Source organism: Meles meles, chromosome 5 (genome assembly GCF_922984935.1).
Source record: "Meles meles chromosome 5, mMelMel3.1 paternal haplotype, whole genome shotgun sequence".
Taxonomy (NCBI): domain Eukaryota; kingdom Metazoa; phylum Chordata; class Mammalia; order Carnivora; family Mustelidae; genus Meles; species Meles meles.
This window is the reverse complement of record NC_060070.1, coordinates 32,902,393-32,929,977: the sequence shown is the minus strand read 5'-3', so window position 1 is coordinate 32,929,977 and position 27,585 is coordinate 32,902,393. Positions and strand designations below refer to the sequence as shown.

The following is a 27,585-nucleotide window of genomic DNA, read 5'->3' as shown; positions in this document are numbered from 1 at the left end:
AGGAACTGTCTGAACTGGTTTAACTGTCCTATTGTAATGTTCCTTAAAACTGTTACTATTTACTAGAATGATGTTGAAATTATTACAAGATATTCAATTGCAGCTTCACATAAAATACACAGAAATAATTCAACATGGTAGACATAAAACTCTATTATCAGAGTGGTAAAAACAATATTTATTGTAGTTGCATTACAGTGACAGGGACAGTCCTGCCCATAATCATCATCTGAAAATAATATAAAAGTAAATGTGAGTCTAGGAATATTTGAATTCATGAAACTTTATCACTAAGCAAATTGACCCTGAAGTGCACCAATCATCCCTGTCCAGGTCTCTTGACATTTTCTTGCCTGTCACAGTGCCACATCAGTAACGAACCCTTAGTTTATTTATGCCACATCTTTTTTCCTGAATGGATTAATTAGCTTCCAAATACACATATAAAGTAAAATTAACTAAATCAATTCCTTTGAAAATAAAAGAAGTTAACACTAGACTTCTAAGTCCAAAGATTAATTTTTAGCCCTGTTCCACTTCCTGGCATGTGACCTTGGAAAAGGCATTTACCCAAGTCTCAGTACTTTCTCAGCTGTAAAAGGCAGACTAGAATTACATAATAGCACTCACCACACTGCCTCCTGGTTTTGAACATCAAACAATATGTGAAAGCAGCTGGTAAAGGTCAAAGCACCCCACAAACATTAAAATAAAAGTTGAATCTTGGCCAACTCACATTCAACCAACAAAAAATTCAACTGCTACAAATTTATTTTAAATGTTGAAAATAACTATTGCCCACATATCTTATTTATACCTGAACACCTATTTATTCTTAATCCACTGCAATATGTGTTTTGCTCTCCCTAAATTTGCCCTTTCCTTTTAAATGCCAAATTCAGTGCCCTTTCTTTTCAGTGTTTGAATTACTTGACTTATTGTGGCATTTCACACAACTGCCCACCCCTTCCTTAAAATTCCCTGACACTCCTCAAGCTACTCCCTCTCCCGGGTTTCTTCCAACCTGTTTCACTACTGTTACCTTTGCTAAATTGAATTAGCTAAACTGTGCTTTGCATCAAGTATGTTCACTTATTCATTCAAGGAATGTTTATTGAGCTCCTATTATGATTCAGGCATTACCGCAGGCTCTGGGGAGTTAGCAGTGGATAAAACAAAGTCCCTGCTCTCACGGAGCTTACCTATATTTTGGTAGGCGAGGCAGGTTATAAACAAGTAAATGAGTAAAACAAATAGTGTATTAGAGAGTGAGAAGTGGGGGCACCTGGGTGGCTCAGTGGGTTAAAGCCTCTGCCTTTAGCTCAGGTCATGATTCCAGGGTCCTGGGATCGAGCCCCGCATCGGGCTCTCTGCTCAGTGGAAAGCCTGCTTCCTCTTCTCTCTCTCTCTGCCTGCCTCTCTGCCTACTTGTGATCTCTGTCTGTCAAATAAATAAATAAAATCTTAAAAAAAAAAAAAAAAGAAAGTGAGAAGTGTTGAGAAGGAAATAAAAGCAGGGAAGGGCAATGGGAAATATCAAGGGTAGACAGGGTGGTCAGAGACTCCTCTCTGAGAAGGTGAGTCAAGACCCAAAGGCAGTACAGGTGTAAGAAAGCAGGTATCTGGGAAAAAACATTCCAGGCTGAGGGAAGGGCAAGCACAACGGTTCTGGGACAGGATACCACGTAGAGTGAGGAAATGTAAAGAGACTAATGCAGGCGGGCAGGAGGTACAAAGTGAGGGGGAGAAGAGGAGAAGGTCAGAGAGGTATAAGAGGCAATTCATACAGTGTGTGTCCCATAAACATGCTAGCTTTGAGGGAGATGGGATTCTCAGTCATCAGAGGGTTTTGAGCAGAAAAGTGACACAACCTCCTTGTGTTTTAGCAGGATCACTCTGGTTTCTGTGTAGAGAACAGACAGAGAGGGAAGAGGAGTAAACACAGGGGGACAGTCAGGACACCACTAAAATAATCAGGAAAGAGAAGACTGTGCACTGGATCCAGATGGCAGCACAGACTGTGGTGCTCAATATTCAGATTCGGGATCTAGGTCAAAGGTGCGCAAGGTATGCTAAACTACGACACACCTTCTCTACATGGAACTGAACTCAGGCTCTTTTATTCCTAAACCGTTACATTTTTCTTTCTCTTGACTACAATTTTCTTCCTTACTAATTTGTTTATATTGAGTTTTATAAACTGCCTCAAATCCTTTGGCAACTGAAAGAGATTTCTGGTGTACCCAATACTTAGCACAATGTCAGGCACCAAAAAAACATTTGATGAGAGTTTACTAAATGTATCTTCCAATTACGAAAATTCACTTGAAGAATTTAAGTTTCCTCTTACTCCAGAACACACTAAGTTCTACGGACTCAGGGTATTTTTCCTTTACTAGGGTGAAACTATTCCCAAGAAATATAATGAAATTAATAATTTTACCAAACTTTGAGTATAAATAGTAGTTAAAGGTAGTTCTTCATATTTTTGTAACCTAGAAATGGATGTAGGGTTTCAGACTTTGATAATTCTGCAAGTACTGCAAGCTAAATGAGCATATTAACTCTTAAAATCTTTAGGCATCTTATCTCGTGAAGGTCTTCATTTTTTTGGCTAAGTACTTCATTCTATAATTTTTTCTCATACTGGACTTGCAACACTTTGACCTTTCTTTTCCTCTTACCCTCATTACTGAACTTCTCTGAAGAATTTCTACTGAAATTCTCTGAATTTATAGTGATGTCAAGCCAATCAGCAGAATGCCAACTGTTAATAGACTAGAAAACTCCCCCAAATGATTTAATGAATGACAGAATTCAAAAGCACAATAAATATAATGATCATGCCTATACTACCTTTCTGACTTTCCCTCTCTTTTTCTATATTGCGTATTTTTACTCTGAGCAGATTTAGTTAATATTACCATACTGTGTCTTCCTAAATTTACAGAATCTACACTACCTACTTCTTCATGATCTCTGTGGTTCAAGAAGGCAGAAGTAGCAGCAGACTCAATTAATTAGCCGAACACAATTCTTGTTTCTTTCCTTAATGCCCTTCCTGTAAGTTTTATGTTACTGCATAATTACATTCATGTTTTTGTCTTGGTCATCTATTTATTCGTCTCGATTGTGATACTGGTCGCCTTAAAGGAGAATACAGCTTCTTTATTTTCTATAGTCTCTTCATTCCATGATATGAATTCTCATAAAGTATTTCCTGATACTGAGGGTATCATGAGAAGACCTAAACTAGGTTCCTTGCTATGGGAAAAGAAATGGCTTATCCTTATGTGGTGAATTAAATTGTCCACAGTAATATAGGTATGTAGGAAGTAATTTACTATGTGGTAACTTGCATCTTCAAATAATAAAATCATATGAATAAATGATTTAATCTGAGCTTACTCATAAAAACAAAAGGCACCAGTCCTCACAACTTGCCTGATGTATAAAGGCAAGGGGGGGGTGGGGGAAAGGTAAGGGGAGAATTAGACACAAAGATCTATGGCTTCTGATTCCTAGCAGTACATTTTGTTAGCTGACTCAGTTTTACAAAACAGCATATTTAAGATAACTCTTTAATCCCTTATAATCTGGAATATTATTTAATACATCTGATTCAAAATAAAGCCATTAAAAACAAAACTTGTGAGCAGGGGAAAGAAAGTCTTAAAGCTGCCTCAAATCTCTGGGAATTAACATTCTAAGAGACAACTATATAAAGCATAGGTAGGCAGCTAAAGAAACGAGTAAGTAATAAGCCCTTTACCCATAAAATTGTAGCTCTGTGTCAAAACACCCAATAAAGTCTTGAATATAAAAAAGCACCCAAGAATATTTTCTTGGATTTCCTCTTAACAATTAGGGGAGTCAGGGATAAAAAATCTCTACATAACTGAGGTGGAGATCAAGGTGATTAATTTGGGCAACTATCCAAAAAAAAATAGTAGTGGAAAAATAAACTAAAGGCTTTTTGAGCATCAGAGTGATATGATTAAGCCTCAAAGCACAAACAGGCAGGGGGGCAAAGAAATATCGGAGACTTTAGGGAACTGTATTATAAAAGAAAAATGGAATTATAAAAGATGTGACTCTAATGAGTAATGATATGCATGAGCAGTACTTGAAGTTGCAAATCACAAATCTGGAGATAGACTAGGATTTTAATAACTGATTAAAATTTTTAAGTTCTTATTATTCCAATTCGACCTATTTTCCTACTATTCTGAATAATATGAATTCCTAAAAAGTTCTTTGAAATGCACTTAAACAGCTCCAACTTGTGAGGAAAGGTTTTTCCACAACAAAAATAAACCGTATCAAACTTTTCCCAAACACTTGCTCAAAAGCAGCTCATCATCACTGGTCTCTAGTTTCAGAATGTACTTTTTTTCTTTAAAGTATTATAAATAAGTCTTCTTCACGGTAATGAGCATAAATAGACCATACTTATTCAGAGATTATTCATTAATAATCAAGCCATGAATATTTATTGTTTATTCGGGGAATGCTGCCTACAAGCCATAATGACTATCAATTCAGAAGTCAAGTCAAGGGGGCCAACAGCAATCAGTAGGCAAAACTCCAATATCTCCCACCCATAAAAAGAATTCTCTCTTCCTGGTATTTAAACTTTTTATTTTCTTAATGGGAACAAGGACTATGCTTAAAGGAATGCTATCAAGATTTATAGTTTTACTGGCTAAAATATTAGCGTAAAATATGGAAAACTTAAATTTCTGTATGCACCTTTGTGATTATACAAACAGCCCCACAGCAACTAACATGGCTGAATTGAAAATGGAAGAGAAATTGCTGGTGAGAAAGTAGACTGGAGTTTTAATCTTGCAAAAAAAGATCTTTATCCATTTTGAGTCTAAAATTTAAAAAGTAGCATTACTAAACTTTCTTTTCACAACTTATGCCTCTGCTCATGCACCAGAATGAGCAAAACAAAGGGAGTTTTAAAACAGTGATTTAATATTACTGTTCCATTTTACTCATGATAACATGGTCCTATGTAATGTTTTGCCAAAGAAGCTGGATTCAGCTGTTCACTACCAATGCTTTCTTTAAAGTCTACACTCATAGGGGCGCCTGGGTGGCTCAGTCGGTTGAGCATCTGCCTTCAGCTCGGTTCATGATCTCAGGGTCCCAGCGCCATGTGGGGGGGGGGTCTCCGCTCAGCAGGGAGTCTGCTTCTCCTTCTCTCTCCCTCTGCTCGCTCTCTCTCTCAAATAGATAAAACTCTTTAAAAAAAAAGTCTGCACTCATTAGTTATCATCTTGTTATTTCAATTAATAAAAATACAGGAAGGATGTTACATGTTTATAACTATCTTTCCTATAGACTGATGTAGGAACTGTGTTAAACATTTCTTTACACAGTCAACACTCACTATAATTTCTTACATACGAAGGGTAAAAACAAACAATAAATTTCTAGTAGTGGGAAACATTGAAGAAAGAGCTCTGAGAGGAATTAAAATAGCTGAAAGGTCCTTATAATGTAAAATGATGCTATGACACCAGTTATTCATCTGAGTCAGTCGGTCTTGATTTTGAGCCACAGCGTATGCTCTAAACACCCACAGTCATGTCAGCTTCAGTCCTCCTTGGTCCCATTAGCAGGAAGGAAAACTTTCCAAATGAAGTGTGGGGTGGGGAGGAGAGCAAGGGCAAGTAAAAAGGATTCAGCTGTGTTTCACGGGGTAGCTGTCAAATATCCAGCAATTTTTAAAATGTGGATTCTATAAAAATTCACCAAAATCATTCTGCTAAAAAAGAAATGTCTAGGGGCGCCTGGGTGGCTCAGTGGGTTAAAGCCTCTGCCTTCGGCTCAGGTCATGATCCCAGGGTCCTGGGATCGAGGCCCACATCGGGCTCTCTGCTTGGCAGGGAGCCTGCTTCCTCCTCTCTGCCTGCCTCTCTGCTTGGTTGTGATTTCTCTCTGTCAAATAAATAAAATATTTTAAAAAAATGTCTATTTTTTTACCCTAGATATCTCCTAAGCAAATTTACATAATAGAAAACATATTGTTTTCTATTTTATAACATAGCATGTTATAAAAAAAAATATTTATACTCTCTGACCCACAATACCATAATGTTTTATCTAAGAACTCCCTTCCCTGTCTCTATTTTTGGCGGGAAAGAAAGGAACTCAGGGCATCCAAGGTTTCAACATGTGCTATAAGCCATTACTGCTTGTGTTTATTTTTTACTTTGTTGCATAAACTATCAATATTAGCACTATGAACACACGGTTACTACCCCAAACATTATTATTTCATCCGAATCTTACGGCATCAAGTATTTATTTCTGGAACTGCATCTTTATTTTTATAGTCTAGTCAAGGGAAAACAAGGCTCAATATACAAATTTCTAATTCATAAACCACTGTTCAAGAATGTATCCACTGAGGGTGTGTGAAGGGAGAGCTGTTATTTCTAACTTCTAAAAACAGGATAGAAGATTATTCATTAATCAAAAATAACAGGTAATTTCCCCAAAGTTTCAACTCCTCCATTATTTAACTTAATGAAATGATAGGATTATATTGTAATGTACAATGAGAATAACCTCATCAAGGTTAAGAGAAAAACACCTGTTTGTATCATAGGCCGAATTAATATGGCATTACTAAATGAATATGCACTTGTGCAAGCTTTCAAATGTTTAACAGGTGACATTTAATAGTAAGAAAACGAAACGCTTAAATAGAAAGGAGCAGAAACACCTGGGCAGGTCTGCAAGTGTGGCCGCCTACTTAGCATGCAATTGCATTTTCAACATAATTAGTTTAAATGAGCTTCTAAATTTGGGTGATGCATTGCACATGTAATTAAGATTTAATTAAAAATGTTCTATAATAAATTGTTTTCCATTTCTGACAAATCACATTAGAGAGGTGGATTTTGATTTGGAAATAGTTTTTAAAATGTGTTAATCATCTGTGCTGAAAATATGAGAAAGAAAAAAAGAAGCTCTGCTCAAAGTTACTTGGGATTTACAAACTAGGAGGTAAAGGGCAGCGTTTCCCTTCGTATTATTGTGAAGTTTAGCTGAAGAGGACAGTGAAATTCACTCACTTTGGTAAGTAGGAGCATGCTGAACATGATGATACACAAGACGGATTTCTTTCTTATTTCTGTAAAGGATACGGTAGATACTTTCAAACTTTTCTTACGGAAACGACCCCATTGTTAAGTACCACTTACTGGTAGAATGAGTGCAGCGCGGCTTGGCACTAACCTGCTAAATCCCGCCACGGAGATGAAGCCCCTGTTGCCAGTCCAGGATAAGTTAAGCCACTGAACAAGGGTGCAGCGAGGCTGCAGAAACTCCAGCGAGGTGTCATTGAGCTTTGCCCAGTACGGCTGCAGGTTGAGGTGGGTGTACTGTAGAGGGTCGCAGCAATGCTGGTTCAGCAGTTTGCAAGTCTGGGCTAATCTACACAGGTCTGGCAGCGTCAGATGATTCAGAATCAGCTGAATGAGCTACATCAAACAGATTGAAAACCAGTATCACCAAAGTACAAGCATATGCTCTAACAAAGAACGGCAGCATCACGTATTTCCCAACAGTGTTTTCAGCTAGGACATCGAGACACCACAGTATTACCCAAAGTCAGAAGAAACCATACTTACATAAGACAAGATAGATTACATTCCAAAATTGTTTCAAGTATACTTGGCTCATGTCTACCACTCATTTTTTTTTTTTTTTACAGTGCAAACATCTATTTTGGCAATCTGTTGACTAATAGTTTTTCATAGACTCAACATTTCCTGAGCCATCTGCTATACCTCAAACGTGGTGAGAGATGAGAGTTGCCATTTTCAGAGCTTTGCAGAGTCCAGTGGGAACTGGAAAGTACAATGGCATGTTTTAATGGCTTTGAAAGACAGGAGCAGAGGCGGCTCGGGAAGATACAGGCCTAACCTCAAAGGGAGAGGGTACTTGTACCTGGAAGGCTCAGCTTTCAAGCCTGAGAGGCAAACTAGGTGAAAGACTAGTTAGTGGTTAAGGGCTGCGTTACAAAGAGCCTCATAGAGGAGCTTGAATTTACTTGGGAAGCAATAAGGAGTCTGGAAGGGATTTACACTGCAGGATGACCTGGTCAGATCTGTGTTTGGAAAGCTCCCACTGCAGGGGTTACTCCTGGAGGCAGGGAGGCAGGGAGGGAAACCAGCCAAGGAGCTGCTAGAGAGTTCCCGAAGGAAAGAGAAAACAGGGGCCTGCTGGCAGGGATGATGTAGCAAACAGATACAAAAAGTCTTAAACAGGAGGAATCCAAAAGATTTTTATCTCTAATTAAAATAATTTCCTTGAACTAGTCCAAGATTTGTGTTTTTTTTTTTGGTTTGGTTTGGTTTTGGTTTTTTGATGATCAGCAGTTTGGGGCTTCTAAACTAATTTTTCTAGAACTACTGCTAAATAGCCTATTCTGGACCAAGAAACAAAGAAAAAAGAAGATCAAATATTTGCTAAATGGTAAAAATATTTAGATGAGAGGGAATATTGAGTTTCTTGCTTATTAATGCAATGTATTTGTCTAGCTACACTTTTTGTTTTGCAAATATGCCCTTTAACCTAAATGATGTTCTTCAATTTATTTGACTATGTAAGCCCAATTTCATTTCAGGTCAGAATTTCACTGTTTTAGGCCAAAAAATTACAAAATTGCGATAACATGATATTTAAAATAAGCTTAAAGGGTATATAAAATATGAGCATTGCTGACTAGTACATAGATTGTGTTCAGTAAGGCCTGGGGTATTTTTGCTTTTTTTTTTTTTTTTTTTTTTTTTAAAGATTTTATTTATTTATTTGACAGAGAGAAATCACAAGAGAGGCAGGCAGAGAGAGGAAGGGAAGCAGGACCTCCGCTGAGCAGAGAGCCCGATGCGGGACTCGATCCCAGGATCCTGAGATCATGACCTGAGCCGAAGGCAGCGGCTTAACCCACTGAGCCACCCAGGCGCCCGTATTTTTGCTTTTTAAGATTGAACTGGACTTTAAAAAATATTAAAGGTTAGTGATATTTTAAAAAGGGAACTAAAAGGAAATTAAAAATTAGTCTAAATCTCATCACCCCAATAATATGCTAACTTCTAACATCTAAAATACTTATACAAAGAACAAAAGAAAACTGGAGTAAAACATTAGAAAACCCAAACACTGAAGAAAGGTAGAAAATGAGAAGTCTCTATCATCAAATCTAATGACCTTCTCCCCACTGGTAAGTCCTTACATTTTTCTGATCTCTTCCAATAAATATGCACAAAATCCCATTTTGGATTTGCACTAAAAGAATGATACTATATACATTGTTCTATACTTTGCTTTTCTCATTTAATGATGTATCTTATAGGTACCTCTTTATCTGCACATAGAAAACCACCCTATTTCTTTCTATAGATATGGCATATAGATATATATAGATATGTTCAACTAATTTCTCACTGATATAATTCCCGTTTTAATACTGCAGTAATGTTGTGTATGTGCATGTATGCATATCTTGGTAAACTTTGCAAATATACCTTAGGGTGAATTTCATGCTTTTAAATTTTGACATAAGCACAAAATTGCCCTTCAGAGTGTTTGTACTGATTCACTACGAACAGTGTAAAAAAGTACCCATGCAGGGGTACCTGGGTGGCTCAGTCGGTTGGGTGACCCACTCTTGGTTTTGGTTTAGGTCATGATCTCATGGGTTGTGGGATGGCATCCCCCATCAGGCTCTGTGCTCAGAGGCAAGTCTGCTTGAGATTCTTTGCTTCCGCCCTTCCCCTCACATGCATTCTCTTTCTTTCAAATAAATAATTTTTTTAAAAAGTACTTATTCGCTTATGTCCTAGACAGCCCTGGAATCAATAAATTTCATCATTCTGAAAGCAGAAAAAGAAACAAAGACAAAAACAGTTCGGCACTGTTGTTTTTTTATTCTTCTTTTTTTTTTTTAAGATTTTATTTATTTGACAGAAACAGAGATCACAAGTAGAGGCAGGCAGAGAAAGAGGAGGAAGCAGGCTCTCCGGTGAGCAGAGAGCCTGATGTGGGGCTCGATCCCAGGACCCTGGGATCATGACCTGAGCCAAAGGCAGAGGCTTTAACCCGCTGAGCCACCCAGGTGCCCCTATTCTTCTTTTTTTAACTACAGAAATGTAACCCTCTGCCAAGGGAGTTGCCAATGTTTCTTTTCTGCTGGTCTGTTTCTGTCTATTCTGTTCCATTTATTTATCTGTTATTTCTCTCACATCAATAGACTTCTGATTCAAATGAGTTTTGTGCTAATTTTTTTTAGAGTTTATGCACTGGAATGCCCTGGATTGTCTGGTTGCAAAGGAGACTCTTTCTTCATTGTTGACCCACAAATATCATTCCCATAGGTTCAGAATATGTCTTATAATCTGGTAGGATTAGTGCCCCTTCCATCACTCTTCTTTTCCAGAATTTTTCTGAGTATTTTCATGTTTTTTTTTTTCAGGTAAATTTTTCAATTAAAAAACAAAAATTCTTGGGGCACCTGGGTGGCTCAGTGGGTGTAGCCTCTGCCTTTGGCTCAGGTCGTGGTCCCAGGGTCCTGGGATCGAGTCCCGCATCGGGCTCTCTGCTCAGCAGGAAGCCTGCTTCCTCCTCTCTCTCTGCCTGCCTCTCCAACTACTTGAGATCTCTGTCTGTCAAATAAATAAAAATTTAAAAAAAAAATTCTTTATTTTAATTGGGACGTCACTGAATACACAGATTAATGAAAACTGACACCTTTACTTTATTGTGTCTTCTTAGGCAAGGCCATGGTACAATTTATCATTTAATGATCTTTCATGTTCCTAGAGCTCCTAAAGCTATTTATTTTTATCTATTAACTTTGTGACCTGCCAACTTACTTGTTGTTCCTAATAGTTTTAGTCTAGTCTCCTAAGAATTCTAGTACATAATCATATCACCTGCAAATGATGACTTTATCATGATGATGATGATGCCTCTGTTCCAAAAATTATGTCTTTTCCTTCTCATATTTCCAGCATTGGGCTTCTAGAATAATATGAAGTAACACTGTTGTCTTGTTCCTGGCTTTAATTTAAATGTGAGCCACAAATGTGATCCACATATGTAACTTTTAAAGTAAATACATTTTATACAAGAGTGCAGTTAATAATACTGTATTGTGTACTTGAAAGTTGCTGAAAGTAAATCTTAAGAATTTCCAACACAAACATTAAAAAAAAAAGTTAGCAACACGAAACATGAGGTGATGTATGTGTCACCCATCCTGATCTTGGTAATCCTTCTACAATGTATATGTGAAATCCACATGTTGTACACTTTAAATATAGACAATCGTATTTTTTAATTATTCCCTCATGAAGTTAAAAATAAAGGCAAAAGAACAGTGGCATTAATTTTAATAGTTTAATAATATTTTTAAATGATCATTTCAAATGTAATCAATATAAAATCACTGAGATGTTTTATTCTTTTTTTGTATGAAGTATTTGTGATCCTATATTTTATACTTTCAGCACATCTCAATTCAGACTAGCCATATTTAAAGTGCTCAATAGTACACGTGGCTAGTGGCTACCACAGTGGAAAACCCATTTCTAGTGTCTGATAACTAAATATGATGTTAGCTTTGGTTAGTAATATTTGGTCATAGACAATTACAAGAGGTTTAACAAGGTATACAATTTTTTAACTGAGATGGATAACAAATTTGGATATCTATCCAGCTGTCATTTGTCAACCAAATTGATGTATCTATAAAGATGAGAGAGGATTTTTCTCCTTTTGACCTGAACTATGGTATTATAATTCTCTAATAGAAAAAACAATTCTCTAATACCAGAACACCCTTGAATTCCAGGAATACGTCCTGAATGATTTTGTTGTACCATCTTTTAAAATAATTCTATTTACTTTATTGTATTTGTTTGCAGAAGTAAAACTCATCTGTAGTCTTTTTATGTGCTACAGTGTTACACTGGTTTCATAAAAATGTTGAAAAATTTCCTTTTTCTTTATGCCATGGAAGAGTTTAAATACTATAGGATTTATCTGTTTCTTAAATGTCTGAAAGAACCTATGAAAGCCATCTGGTCTTGGCAACAGTAGGACCTTAAATATTTGTAGAGTGAATTAAAAATCTGTTGTTTTAACTACAATATTAAAAGTTATATCAGGACGGGGCCCCTGGGTGGCTCAGTGGGTTAAAGCCTCTGCTTTCGGCTCAGGTCATGATCCCAGGGTCCTGGGATCGAGCCCCGCATCTGGCTCTCTGCTCAGCGGGGAGCCTGCTTCCCTTCCTCTCTCTCTGGCTGCCTCTCTACCTACTTGTGATCTCTGTCTGTCAAATAAATAAATAAAATCTTTAAAAAAAAAGTTATATCAGGACATTTTTAAGCAGTTAGTACAAGAAGGCATTAAAAATTAAATATACCCCTGCATCAGAGGATCAATAATTCACTTTTTCCAGATGATCTGTAATTTAAATAACACCCAGCAATTTCTGACATCATTCCAAACGAAGGACACCAATGTTAAAAGATGTGCATCTTGTGTGAAAACATCCTATGATACTTAATATTACATTTTAAGCAAATATCGAAACAGAAAAAGCATAATGAAAAGTCACTGAGATCATGATATTAACATGTGAAAAAGCACTTCTGGATTTTGATTAAATAAGAGATAATTCATTTCAGGCCTACAAGACAATACCCATTAACCATTCCATATCTGGTATCTATCACAATGTGTTTTTATATGGGGGTAGCCTAACATGAAGTACCATTTGATACTACAGTGCATGTAGGATGTGATAGTGGGAAGGACTCTCCAAACAGAGTTGGTCTGTCTGCCCTCAAAACCCGCTCTACTCATAAAACAATTATCTTCAACTATGGAAACACTGTCACTTGACATATTTAAAAATGGGTATTTTTTCCACTTTAAATAATTTGGATTATCTTAAAATAATTTGGGTAATTTCTTTTAAGTTTCTCTTTTTAGTCAGTGACAGATCATTCAGTGTTTGGTGCTCTCTCTGCACGGTGCTTGGCTTTCATCAGGGCTGCATAACGTCTTCAGACTACAGATTCCGTCTCCTGGTTTCCTCCCTGTGCCTCTGGGGTACTGATCAAACCCCTGACCTGTACTGGAAGCCTTCCATCTCTGCTGCCCCCTTCCCTTCAGCACAGAAGCTGCTGAAATCTCTCCCAACTTGCATCACAGACAGAAACCTTCCTACTCTGCTGCTTCCTCCACCATTCACTTGTCCTTTCTCCTTTTAGAAAGTAAGTTAGAACAGATAATTCCTTTAATTCATACTCTCCCTCATTTTGATACGCCTTTTCTGAGTGCCCCCAAAGGGGCGAAGTGTTAGGCGAGATGACCAAGTATTCACTATTGGTGGACAGTCTTCTCCAAGTCACAGATCATGAACAGTGTATTAACAGAAATACTTTTCTGCTTATACTCAAAATAAACAGTTTTTGTCTCTGCTTCTCTTACCCTCCTTCATGCCCTGATCAAATATGACAAGGTTTTCTCATTTTTCACCTTAGGTTCATGGCTCCACTGAACTGATTATCCTACAGGATTATCAAAGATTTCCCAGCAACCAAAACCTGCAGGCACTTGAATTTAGCTCTCAGCAGCAATGTGGCTATGTCCTTTTTATGTCTTCTATGCCTCTTTCGCTTCCTGTTGCTTCAGTGTTAAGACACTGTCATCTTCATCTCAAGGACCTTTTCTGACAGGTCTTCCTCTATGGGACTCCTAGATGTTAGTATTCCCAGAATTCTGCTCTTGGCCCTTAATTCACACTCTAAGACTTTCACCAGTTAATTTTATCTACCATGGTGCTCCTCACCTCTTCCAAGTGACTCACTCAAATATAAAGTCAGACCTTCCTCCTGCATTTCAAACTGAAATACTGCCTACTGTCCTCAACCAGGTGAGGTGCTTTGAGGAATCACAGGCATGTCAAAGTCAACGTGCCCTTCCTACCTCCACCCACCGTTTTATGATTAATGGCATGTCCATCCACCTAGTCATTTTGAACAGAAACCTGAAAGTCTCTCTGATGTTCTGCTTCCTCTAGAGATGAACATTTACTAGTTACTTTCAATTCCTACCGTCTGAGCTCTGGAATATTTCTCCTATTCATCTCCTTTCCAAATCTTCCAATATCTAGGCTTCATCATTTCTTGCCCCAATGACAGCAGTATTTCCTAACTGCTGTCCCCTGCCTCCCACCCTGACCTCCTCTCGGTCTGCTCTTCATTTGCCAACGGGGTAATCCAAGATAGAAATCTCATTTTCTTATTCTTATTTTTAAAATAAATTAAATAAAACCTTCAGTGTTTCCCTACTGACTACAGAAAAGGTTCACAGTCTTCTTTATACCATGACACATAGGAAAGACGGAATTTACATGAAGGCCAAAAACTTGGGCAATTACTCTAATTGTGGGCCAACACAGGTGCAAAAATGCCTGCATATTATGGGTAATTCCTGGAATGTTAGCTATTCCCCACCTTTCTCTCCCTCTCAAAAAAGCATTACAAAGAATACAAGAGAATACAAGAAAGTGAGTGTGAAACTATTATGGGTATATAATCTTGGATCTCCTCTAATTTCTTACCAAAAATTATTTATATAAGGTCTCAAGTATCTAGGAGTTCCCCCAATTAATCTTGCTGTGTACTGAAGAAACACAGCACCCTGAGGAACACGGGCTGAAGGGATAAAACGCAAATCTCTCAGTAAAACCTGCAAGCCCTCTCTGATGCGGACTGCACCCCGCCAATGCTAGGATGTCCTGTTCACATCTACAGGAATGGTGTGCCATGGAGTTAGGCACTGAGGCACTTCTGAGCCTCCATCCAGTTTCATCTCCTTCGGCCTCTGCTATCAAATCCTCTTCCAGTCACCCTGAAAGGTGGGAGTTCCCTAACAGGTCACATGTGTTCACTTTCTCTCACCTCTGTACATTCTCTTCCCTCTGCCTGAAGTTCCCCTCAGTTATTCATCCGAATGCTCTGTGTCAGCCATTTCTCAAGTCTGGATAAAATTCAAAAACTGTTCAAAACATATTTGCTGAACCTAAATCTCTACTTTGTAGGTTTAGGAAATGGATAAGAATCAAAGAAGTGAATTCATTTCCTCCTGATGAACTGCTCCCACTGTCGTGAGGACAGATACTCCTCGAAGCCCTGGGAGACAACCCTGTCAGGATCCCACGCTCCTCTTTCCCCAACTCAACTCTCCCTTCATCTTTCCTCAGTCCTCTCACTCAGGGGCCAGAGGGTCTCCAATCTGTGAAGTTTTCTTCCTATAATACAAGACTTGACCTAGACAGCCTGGGTGGGATCCTGGCACACGGCTTACTGACTAAATTACCTTGGATCCTTAACTTCATCTTTTCGTGGCAGCTTGAGCTACTCCACAGGATGTATGGCAGCATTTTAACTGTAAATGTTGTCCACGCATTGTGGTGACCATTAGGCCTTCAAGAGGCCATCTTACTGTTCCATGCAAGGTAAGCTACTTGTGTTATTACAAAGAAACCTGAAATACCTACCAGTTTGGAAGGGGATAGTCTAAATTGGCTAAAATTTGTGTTTATAAATTTTTATTAAAAAGACTTGGTTATATTGTTTTTAACCACACATAGCAGTTGTCAGCGAGGGGCAAAAATGTCTGGTGGTCCGCTTCTGGCATCTGATGCCTGGGAGCCAGGGATGCTAAACATACTGCACAAATGCCCTAGAGAGACACAGTGAAAATAAGGCTTTCGGCAGAGGCACCTTCCACCTACCTAGACCAAAAATTATAACTAGTCAGGAGATTATAAACGAGAAGCATAAAGGACACTTGGAGAAACTATGGGCTTATCAAGTAGATAAGCATCTCTTTCACAGTCTTACTAACACTCTAATGCAAGACAGAAGTGGTAAGATTACCTAACATAATTTTGTCTAGTTTTTTCAAAATCAAAACATAGCTGACCCTTGAACAACAGCAAAAGTTAAGGCTGTCATCCCTCACCACCCCAGCTGAAAATCCATATATAACTTCTGACTCCCCAAAAAATCAACTACTAAGAGCCTACTGTTGACTTAAGCCTTACGGCTAACACAAACAGTCAAGTAACACATTTTGTATATTATATGTATTTTGACTATATTCTTTCAATGACATAAGCTAGAGAAGAGAAAATGTTAAGAAAATCCTAAGGAAAATGCATTTATAGTATTACACTGTAAAAAAAAAAAAATCTATGCATAAGTGGACCCACACAGTTTAAAACCATGTTGTTCAAAGGTTAATTATATATAATACATGAGATTACATACATTTTACCAACACTTGCATTTCTCTGATAGTAAAATAAACATTAATACCTAAACATTTAAAAATTATAGTGTTATGTCAATACTGCTACTGATTATCTTTGGCTTACCTCATAAGGCAGTTTATCAAAATATCCATTATTTGGCCCTTCCCCAAGGGCAGTACTACTAAACTTTTTGTTAAGACTATCCATTCCACAAACATCCTTTTCTTCATAGTCATCATCTTCTAAATCATTCATGTCAATAAGTGAAGTCTTGAGAGAAAGCACTGGTTTGTCCTTTGTACCATGTAACACGACGGCATCTAATTCAGTGTAATAATCCAGAAGAGAACTATTTACTTCCAGCCGTATGAGGTTTGTGGGAAAATTTATCTGCTTGATACAAGGTTTAAATTGGCGAGCCTGGGAAGCATTCACCTTTGTCGGTTTCTCGGACCAAAGAATCTCCCATCTGCCAAAGAAAGAAACTTATCTATAATACGCTTTGGAATGAAATTCACTGTTACTGAAGATTATGGCCGCATGCCCAATATGTTAGTGTGATGCACAAAGCTATGAAATAAGGTGAACAGAATCAAACACAAGTATTGTTTCCAGGACATAAAAGAATATACTAAATGCCATATACTTTGAAATATCTGTACTGCTTAAATTATTTTTATAATTCCCTAGAAAGTTCTTTCTGGCAAATTTCACATTGGTCGGTTAGAAACTGGCATCGCTAGAGCTACATGAGGAACAGCATTTGGTTTTACAGAAAAAGGAAACCCTAAGTCAGAATAAGGAGCACAGGATGAAGAAAGCTCTGCTGTGTCCCCGTCCTAAACCAACTGTGCAAACGACACTGAGTGTCTTGTCACACCAGGGTCTCCTTGTCCAGCTTTTTCATTTCTTTACCGGCATCATATAAACTCTAAACTTCCGTTATTTCTGATTTTCTTTCATCTGGTCATTAAGTTTCATCAAACTTTTCATTAAATTCTTGCTTTTATATGCTTTTCCTCTGAATTCCCATTATTCTCCTTTTAGCCATCTATGTATGTTCCGTATCTAGCAAGTATCTAACACATACCACGTAAATAACATTTTCTCCTACTCCTCCAAGATGAACCCCACATTCCAGCCAGATTAGTCACTACCTTCTGGATAATAAACTCATTTCCATCGTTGTGTCTTTGCTCATGTTGTCTCCCCACAACAAAATGCCCAACCTGCAATGATCGGCCCACTGATTCTTCAAGGTCCAACTCACATGCCATCCCTTCAAAGAGGTCTCCTTATAAAACTATTTTCCAAAATTATTTAAAGATTCTCCTTAATGTACCATCATTAGATATATAATGTTCTCACATATGTGTTATTAATAACCATTTCTAATATTGTTCCCAAATATATCAGAGAAACTTAAAAGTGCAGACAAAAAAAACACTTTAATAAACATCTTTCCATTTCTAATGACTTTAGTTAGCAGAATTTTTTTAATACAGATTTCATGTCAAAGACTAAGTATTTCTAAGTCTCTCAATACATACTTCAAACTGCTTTCAAAGAAGCTTATGCCAATAGCATTTAAGAATGACTACTGAGGGATGCCTGGGTGGCTCAGTCAGTTAAGCCTCTGACTCTTGATTTTGGCTTAGGTCATGACCTCAGGGTTATGAGACTGAGCCCTGTGTCTCCACACTCACCATGGAGTCTGCTTAAGATTCTCTCTCTCTCTCTCTCCCCCCACCCCTCCCTCACCCCCTGCACGCACACATGCTCTCTCTCTCTCTAAAATAATACATGAAATCTTCAAAAAGAATGACTACTGAAAGTTTTATTCATTTTTCTAAAATAATCTGTAATTTCATGATAAGCCACATCTCCACACGCCATAATTTATAATTCACTGATTACTAATAACAATTAAAATGTTTTCATAAACTTATGAATCATATGAGGTTTTTTCTTTTTAATACACTGTCTATTCATTTCCTTGGCCGAGTGACCTATCAAGATTTAAGTAAAAACTGATTTCAGCAAGGCATTTAGGAAACTGAAACAGGCAAGAGTGTGAGTCAAAACTACAGAAGTCATCAACATGCAGGTAGCCTATGGTCTTTAGGCCAAGAGGGCAGCGAGAAAGGCATAGAGCACCAACCTGGAAGCATACGGCAGAAGTTCTTGGGCATTATATAAACACATCACTAACCATTATAGTAGGAACTTTCACAGTTACGAGCACCTTTGTAATCACTTCATATCTGCTACTTTTATAAAACCATCAAACATAAAGAGCCTGTGAGTATTATATCTGGAGATAACATGGAAGTAGGAATGGAGAGATCAGTCCCACTCTCTAACCAACCTTGGGAGACTACGGAAGAGTTCTAAGGAGTAGAGCAAGTTGTGGCAGGTTCAGAGTGAAGGAAAGCACGCTGGACATCTTGCTTTTCCTGTGACAAGGCAGTAAAGCCCACGTGGAGTGCCAGGCTAGACCTAAGTACTCCTAGAGCTTAACTGCAAAAATCTTCAGGGTTCCTAACAACAGAATTGGTTTCAATACTCTAATGTAAACCTATGCAGTTAAATAGAGCTAGCCATACAGATACAAGGAACTGAAGTATGAATCATTTAAAACCATGTTGGTGGGAAAATGCATTCCTAATGTGGGACAGTATATTTTCAAAAATCATGAGGCAAATGGTTTTACTATTTATAAACAGTAAACTCTTACTATTTGTTGCCACGCTAAAATGACATCAGATGTTAGAGGAATGCTATTGTTTGGGAAACAAGGACAGCGCAGGACCCCGAAAGTAATGGCCCATACTGGGTCACGACACATGTGGTCTAACCCTGTCAATTATGATTTAGCTTCACTGAGGAGTTTTTATGAGGCTTTACAGAAACACTGAAAATGTGATGTAGAAATCACCTCTGCCAGGTCCTGTGCAATAAATAAACACACAACTAACACATATTCTTCATGTATAGTTTGAACTGCATAACAATGCAAATTACATTATAAATTTATAAACATCAGCTTAAAGAAAAGCACTGCCTAGAGAAGATTCTATTTTAAAAAGGTATTAATCCACTAAACTCCTCCCTACCTACCTTGGAGAATGGACAAAGTTAGATGATGCTTTAAATCGACTTCCTTAACCTTTCCACTATACTTAAACATATCAGGATTAATGTTATTTTAGCAACATTTTTGCTTCTTCTATGTAGCATGAATATTCTATATTTACTTACACATATATCTTAAATTGTAGATATGATAGTACAAAGAAGAACAACATCTTTTTTTTAGTTTTTTTAATATCACCAGTTTTTAGAAATATTTAAAAATATGTCTAAATATAAAAAAACTTTCATGTATCTAAGTTATTTATATTTTACTTTTTCTTGATAACCTAAAAAGTAGCAAAAATTATAAAAAGAGAAAAATTATTTTATAGGTCTGTGGCCATCTGAATTAAACTAATATTAGCCATAAGACCAATACAAATTGATCCTGAGGTGTCTGCATTAAAGTGGATTTTTATTTAAAATTTCCTAATAGAATTACAATATATTATTTCAAAGTGAGAAAGAGAAAAGTATCTATTTTATTCAACAAGAGAATATGCCAATATTATTTTATTCTGGAAAATTGAAGCCAGAATCTTAAAACCTAGTCAGTGAAAACAAGCAAGCAAATACAAACAAATGTACATGTGCACACATGTGGATGAACACACACACACACACACACACACACACACACACACTCCTTACTGTGAGACAGCCCAACTCTTTTAATCCTCCTGACCCAGTACAGTGTTAAGGAGATCAGACAGCTTTAAGTCATGCCCTCTGTAATCTGTACATTTATCTGTTTACTATATGTACTCACATACTGTGTGTGTGTGTGTGTGTGTGTGTGTGTGTGTGTGTGTGTATGGGACAAATCTGACAGACTCCAATGTCCTATGAAAGTATTTAAATCTACAGTATTACATATGAAAATTCAGCTTGGAATTCCATTCTGGCTGTGCTCAGAGCACTTAATTCTGGGATGATAACCAACGGCATTCTCTTCATCAGCCCACTTATTTGCCCATTCTGTTGACTGTACTACTGAATGCCTACTATGTGTCCAGTACTTAGTAACAAAGAAACAAACCACTCCATCTCCGTGATGTTAATTTGTTGCTGCCCCCATTGAAAACCTCTCTCTAGGGCTCCCCAGAAGCAACTGGTAAACAGAGAAAGAGAGATGTTCACCAATGGAAACCAGAGAAACAAGTTTTCCCTCATACTTAGGTTGGAAACCTGGCACATGGATGCAAAAAGCTTCCCTTCTAACCAAAATTTCTCCTGGTTGGTAAGTGCATCTAGCAGCCAGCACAAAGGAAGTTCTCTTGCTAACACTGCTCCTTTCCATCAGCTGAAAGTGAAAGGACAGAAGAGGAGCACCAAGAAGAATAAAAGAGGAGTATTCTGATACACACCTACTCACTCCCTGCCTCCCAGCCCATCTCTAATTGGAACTAACTAGCATCTGCTTTAACAAAATCATGCTTCCTGGCCTACAAAGTCAGGACCACACTATGACCAATTTGTGAAATTGTTGTTTAGCAACTCCTTTTGGCAGCAAATTCACTCTACGATAGCCACTTTCTGCTTTCTTAACTTCAGTATTATATAACTAAGTACTTTTAACACTCAGAAAAATCCATACCACTGAATTTTATCCCCAAATAACTTTATTCTAATAGTTTCTTTAATATGACCTCAATTTATCCTTTTCTTTTCTCCTCTTTCCCTGTCTCTTTCTTCCAAGTGTAATCCCATGCTAGCCTATCTTCTGACTCTTACACAAGCATTCATTAAGATCTTAGCCTCAGGACAGGCACACTGGATACTACCAGTTTTCCTTTCTTTGAATCAAGCACTAGACAAGAAGTCAGAAGACTTTGCGATCTTATAGAACTACCTGCAACTTGTCTAATTCACTTACTGGACCAAAAAAAGGAAACCAGACAAAATGGGGAAAGACTGCTTTTAATTTTTGAATGTTCTGGGACTACAAGTCCATTTCATGCCGATCCTGAGCCACTCCCAACACATTCGCTTGCTAACTCTTACGGTAGGCATAAAACCATGTGCCCAATTAAAATAATAGGCAGTATAGTCCAGGGGTTCCTAAACAACAGAGTGTGATGGAGATTTCCATGAATAAATGTGAAAAATAAGGAAATGTACTGGTGTGTATAAAAATATGCACACATATACATGTAAAATCGCCAACCACTCTTTAGATTCTGATCATGCCAATTTCCCAGTATAAACTGAGGTTTCTTTTATGAAGTGATGGTGATGATAAATAAGTCAGTATTTCATGGGTTTGCCTTTTTAGGTGTACTTATTTAGCAAAGTAAATAATCTGACAATCTATATCAGTTCTCTAATGTTTACTGTTATTATGTTCCTAGTTTATGGTAGCCAACGCCCCCTACCTGTACTCCACTCAGACCTCCTGGGCAGTTCTGTGGGCGCACCCTCCTCACGGCCTTGCTTTGCTGCTAAGGGCTTTCCCCTGCAGCCTTCTTCAGAGAACTGCTTGGGCTCCTAGAGCCTCTTCATCCAGAGGGCGGCCTGTGTCTGGCAGATTTCCATTCCCCTTGCCACTCCTCTAGCCCCCAGTCCAAGACAAACCGATACAGGAACCCAAGAGCCCAGCTCCCCAGCAACTCTTCCTCTAGGCTGACTGGGACTTCTTATGAAAGTGCGTCCTTGTCTGACTTCCTCCCTTCCCTGCAGAGCTCTCCCCCTTCTCACAGTGGTTCCTTCCAGGAGCCTTTCCATTGCAATCCTCTACATAACAACAGTCCTCTCAAGGTCTGCTTCTCAGACACTGGATCTAAGAGCCCTGGGATTTCCAAAGTCTGGAAACCACTAGTCTGGATCTAAAGAATGGCCCTTCCACGCTTGTGGCCCTTTGCTAGCTTGTCTACACTCAAACCTTGTCAGTTCTTTAAACATCAAGACCTCACCTCACAACTTCACCTTTGCAATGTGCTGTTCTTTCTCCACCTTTCCTATCCAAGCTAAAGCTTCACTCAACTTTTGGGTCTCTGTTAAGTCACTTCCTTAGGGAAGACCTCTCTGAGCCCCACAGACCAGGTTTACCCTCCACCAGCACATGATCTCTATGACCTCCCAGTCTTCTTCCAGGCTGGCCTGTAACACTCAAAGAACAAGAGCCAGGTTTGTCAGGTTCTTTGTTTTGTTCCCAGCAGTGAAGTGGCAGGGAGGTGATCAATGTTTCTGACTGTTTAAAGAAATTCACCAGAATGTTAACAGTTACTGAATCTGGGGAGAGTTGTAGGTTTCTTTTTTTTTTTCCTTCCGTGTATTTTCTTTCTTGATATTTTATAACAAGTATTTTTAAACAATGAAACCTCTATTGATTTCATAATCAGTAAAATTTAAAAGGTCCTTTTTTATCCTGCAATAACATATATTGGTTAGATTCCTTTTCTCTTAAAATTTAAAGGAATGATACTTTCTATGGAATAAAGCTAAAAATAAAACAAGCAAATTCTAATTATTGCTACATTTGTAAATAAAGTTGTCACTTACAACCATATACCACAACTCTAGGAACCCAAGAGCATGATTTATATTTAAAATGAACTATACAGACATTATGGTTTAAAGAAATTACATGTTTCATAGATCTCATTCCTAAATTTGCCTAGCTTTTCAGGGGAAAAAGTGCTTAACTTTGTAGGAAAGAGACAAAGAATGACAGAATCCAATAAAAATAATTGTCACGGGGCGCCTGGGTGGCTCAGTGGATTAAGCCGCTGCCTTCGGCTCGGGTCGTGATCTCAGGGTCCTGGGATCGAGCCCCGCATCTGGCTCTCTGCTCAGCAGGGAGCCTGCTTCCCTCTCACTCTCTCTGCCTGCCTCTCTGCCTACTTGTGATCTCTCTCTGTGAAATAAATAAATAAAATCTTTAAAAAAAAAAAAAAAAATTGTCACATAAGAAAGGATCCTGCCCAAAGTACTTTTTTTCTCAGAAACAAACCAAAACATATCTGTATATTAAAGGATGCTGGTTTTCTGTTTGTTTGTTTTTTTTTAAATAGGTTCATTAATAATATTCACAATGGGGGTGCCTGGGTAGCTCAGTGGGTTAAAGCCTCTGCCTTCGGTTGGGGTCATGATCTCAGGGTCCTGGGATCCAGCCCTGCATTGGGCTCTCTGCTCAGCAGGGAGCCTGCTTCCTCCTCTCTGTCTGCCTCTCTGCCTACTTGTGATAAATAAATAAAATCTTTAAATAATAATAATAATATTCACGATGAATTATCAACGTCATTCTGAAAAGAACAAATAAAGACTATTTCAGCAGTCTCCAGCTTGAGCTGAGCTGTACTCTGCATTTGTTTCCTGAGACTAGGAAGGTGTTCCCTTAGAGTTGAGGGGACGAGGGCCTTCAAGGAAGCAGTGTGTCAGGTGGTAACTGATCCTTGTCCCCACTCCTCCTTCAGTGGCAGCTGGGGACTGACAACTTAACAAGGGCCTGCGAACTGCTCTGGGGTTAGAATAAGTTCAAATTGGCAGGGCTTCTTGTCAATTTTGTTCATTGTTCACTGCTATATCCCCAATACCCAAATCAACACTTAGCACATGGAAGACACACACATATTTAATAAATTAATTAGTAAAGTGATAGAAGGATTGGTGGTATCAACAATAGAAAAATGAGCAAATAATATGATCAGATAGTAAATGAATGGCTCTTAAACATGAAAGCATATTCAACCTCAGAGATAATAAAAGTATTGTAACTTAAGGTTTACATGAGATAACATTTTCACCTACCAAAATGACAAAAATATTAAATTTATGAACACACTCTGTAGATGAGGCCTGACAAAACATGTATGCATATACAACACTAGCAGGAATAGAAATAAGCAGAGCTTCTTTGAAGAGAAATTTGGCACTATATATCAACACACAAATGTGTAGGCCCCCTGGCCCAGCAACTCTTTTGGGATCTCAACCCACAGACATGCTTGCACATACAGAAACTGACTCATGACACATTTACATTACACAATATTCATTGCATTAATGTTCCTAAGAACAAAAATATGGAAAAACTAAGTACCCACCAAAAGATGATTGGTTAATAAATGGGGACACATGTACACTGTGCTTTACTTGCAACCACAGAAAAGAATGAGGAACACTTACATGAAAAGGTACAGTATACAGTATACGCTAGTAGGCGAAACAAGGTAGAGGATGGTGTGAAGAGTCTGTTTATTGTATAAAGAAAGCAAAAATATATTTGTATTTTCTTATATCTTCATAAGGAAACTCTGAAAAGAAATAAATGAGAAGACGGCTGGGCCTTAGGCTCAGGGAGAACAGAGTACATGCAAGGCTGCATTATGTGCTTTTTAAATTACTGAACCATGTGAATATATCACTGGGTCAGGAATTATATTTTTTTAAAAAGAGGAGGCTGAACTACAAAAAGAGAGAGAGGGGCATTACTACACAAATTGATGTAAATAAATAGGCTTTTAGAAAGAAGGTATGAATCAAAGCAATATTTGTTTTTAAATGAATATGCTTGCTACAAAGACATTCCCCTAAGATTAAAACTAATTCCCTAAGTACCCCTCCTAAAGTATCACTCTATATAGATCTACTTTGAGTTACTGTGTGTAAAAGCAGTAACATGACGCTTGTTTGAAAATATGTTACAGGTCATATGTCCTACTAACTTCTCAGACTGGCCCACATCCCAATCAGCTGAAATCACATTTTTTGTTTATAGTAACTTGTGACACACAAATCTCATGATCTATGAATATTACAGCGTAAAGTGTTAAAGGTATAAAGAATGAGTACAGCTTTAAATGCATGATCTTTCTTTTCCCTATCAGAAAACTCAAGAAAATTCTGAAAATCCAAGTTGTTCAAATTACCTAAAAGAGTAAGGAAAGACCTCCATTATTAAAACAAACAAAACCTTTCAGCCATATAACTTGGTCATTAAAAAATGAGTCTTACCTTACTTCAGCTGGTGGAATTGGGGAATAGGGATTTGCAGAACAAGCCAGAATTTTGATGACTGCTCCAGGATGATAGGTTTCCAGAACATGAACGGCTGTTGGATACACCTGTTGTTCAAAAGCAAGTTCCACGTAGTCTTGGCTTTGAAAATTAGGCGGCGTCCTCTTGAATGGCAAGGAAGCACTAGGACACTGATCCCACCATGTTCCGTAAGTTCGAAATACAGCTGTCTGAGTGAAGTCACCAGAACTTGGAAATACATTTGGTACATCTGCCAAATTCCACATGGTATAGGACATACTGTTCTCACTTCCATAATGGGAACTGAAATCGACTACTTCTTTGGCATACTGGACCACCTCTGCATTGAGAGGGGAAGTCCGGCTGTTTGATTCTATAGTTCTATGGCTGTTCATCATTTCTCCTCTTGTAGCTGTCCTGGCTCGGCGCCGAAGGCATATATAATAAAACATAGTCAGAACTGTTAACATGGGAAAGACTGGTGACATCTAGGTGTGAATTATGAGGCTTCAAAAGGTCAGGTGTCCTCAGTAAGACGCATGAACTCTTTGAACGATGTTCTAAAAAAAATGGATGGCTTGGTAAAGCAAAAATAGTTCAAATATACAGAAAAATGCATGGATAAGATAATAGTCTTTTCTCGCAATGTAATTTCCCAGAATGAAACTGAAAAACCAAAATTCACTGTAAATGTAAATCTCTGGTATAATTTACTGAATGAATTTTTAAGAAACCCAAATATTAATAACGGATATAATTTTATGCTAGATGGGAAGCAAAACTGATATTATAAGGCAATGGAAAGTGTATGATCCAAAAAACTCTATTTTATACAAGATTATAACTATCTTTCAAAAAATACTAAAGTCCTTGAATTATTAAAATGAAAATCATTTAAAATATATGGCTGAAACACTGCTTTAAATCCAAAAGAAGGCATTTTATAATTTCAAATTTTAACAAATGATTCCCTATTGTTAATTATTACTCACCTCCAAACTTGATAAGTACAGATTTCACATTATGGGAATACAGTTTTCTGGAGCTGACAGTTAATCCAGACCAACTAAATTAACTGCCTTACACATCACAGATCACCAGACAGTGTTTAATTTATAACTCTTAGCAGTATTTGTTAGGGCAGTCCATGGCTGGCTGGCTTCTGGTTTGCTGCCAGATACTCTTAGAAATCACTCACCCCAGAGAGAATGGTCACAGGATACACACAGGAAATGCAAAAGTTGGCATTCACCCATGTGGCCCGAAAACTGCATGCGAATTTCAGGTTCAAATGTTGAAATGTCACATTCTTTTACCTATAAGACAACAGTTTTAGAAGATCTTTTTATTCCCAACTTAGGAAGCAAAATGTGCCCAAAAGATTACAGATCATCTTTTAGATAACAGACAAACATCGATAAATAGCTACTTATTAAGCAGAACTTTCAAACTGAACAGGTCATATATTTTGGAATTTTGCGGACAATTCTGAATAATTTTAAAATTTTGTGACAGACTAATAAAAATGTAATAATGACCCCTTTCTATATACACAACATAAACCTATAGCTTATGGGTCCACGTATGTAGGCAGACATATATTATGGGGACGAAAGCATATTTTTTATCTTATTGTTTTATTTTTCTTTTTAAAACATTTCTGAGTGTAGTTGACACACAATGTTACATTAGGTTCAGGTGTACAACATAGGGATCTAACATCTCTACATGTTATGCTATGCTCACCACAAGTGTAGTTACCATCTGTCACCATACACTATTACGGTATCATCAACTATATTCCCTGTGCTGTACCTTTTATTCCCACGACTTATTCATTCCATAACTAGAGGCCTGTGTCTCTCACTCCTCACCCATGTTGCCTGTTCCTCACCCTCCTTTCCTCTAGCAACTATCAGTGTTCTCTGTATTTATAGGTCTGATTCTTTTTGTTTATTCGTTTTGTTCTTTAGATTCCATATAGAAATGAAATCATAAGGTATTTGTCTTTCTCTAATTTTTTTTTAAGATTTTATTTATTTATTTAACAGACAGAGATCACAAGTAGGCAAAGGCAGGCAGAGAGAGAAAGAGAGGCAGGCTCCCTCCTGAGC

General features: G+C 37.8%; 1 protein-coding gene across 1 annotated transcript in view; it reads right to left on the bottom strand.

The window, feature by feature from the left end:
- FBXL4 (F-box and leucine rich repeat protein 4) overlaps positions 1-27,585 on the bottom strand; it is a 78,894-nt gene that overhangs the window by 35,258 nt on the left and 16,051 nt on the right. Inside the window, exons 2-5 of the mRNA XM_046006661.1 lie at positions 26,670-26,787; positions 25,448-26,031; positions 16,481-16,826; positions 7,258-7,502 (exon numbers count right to left, since the gene is read on the bottom strand). Coding sequence (XP_045862617.1) covers positions 7,258-7,502; positions 16,481-16,826; positions 25,448-25,959 — 1,103 coding nt within the window. The 5' untranslated portion in view covers positions 25,960-26,031; positions 26,670-26,787. The remainder of the gene's footprint in view (positions 1-7,257; positions 7,503-16,480; positions 16,827-25,447; positions 26,032-26,669; positions 26,788-27,585) is intronic.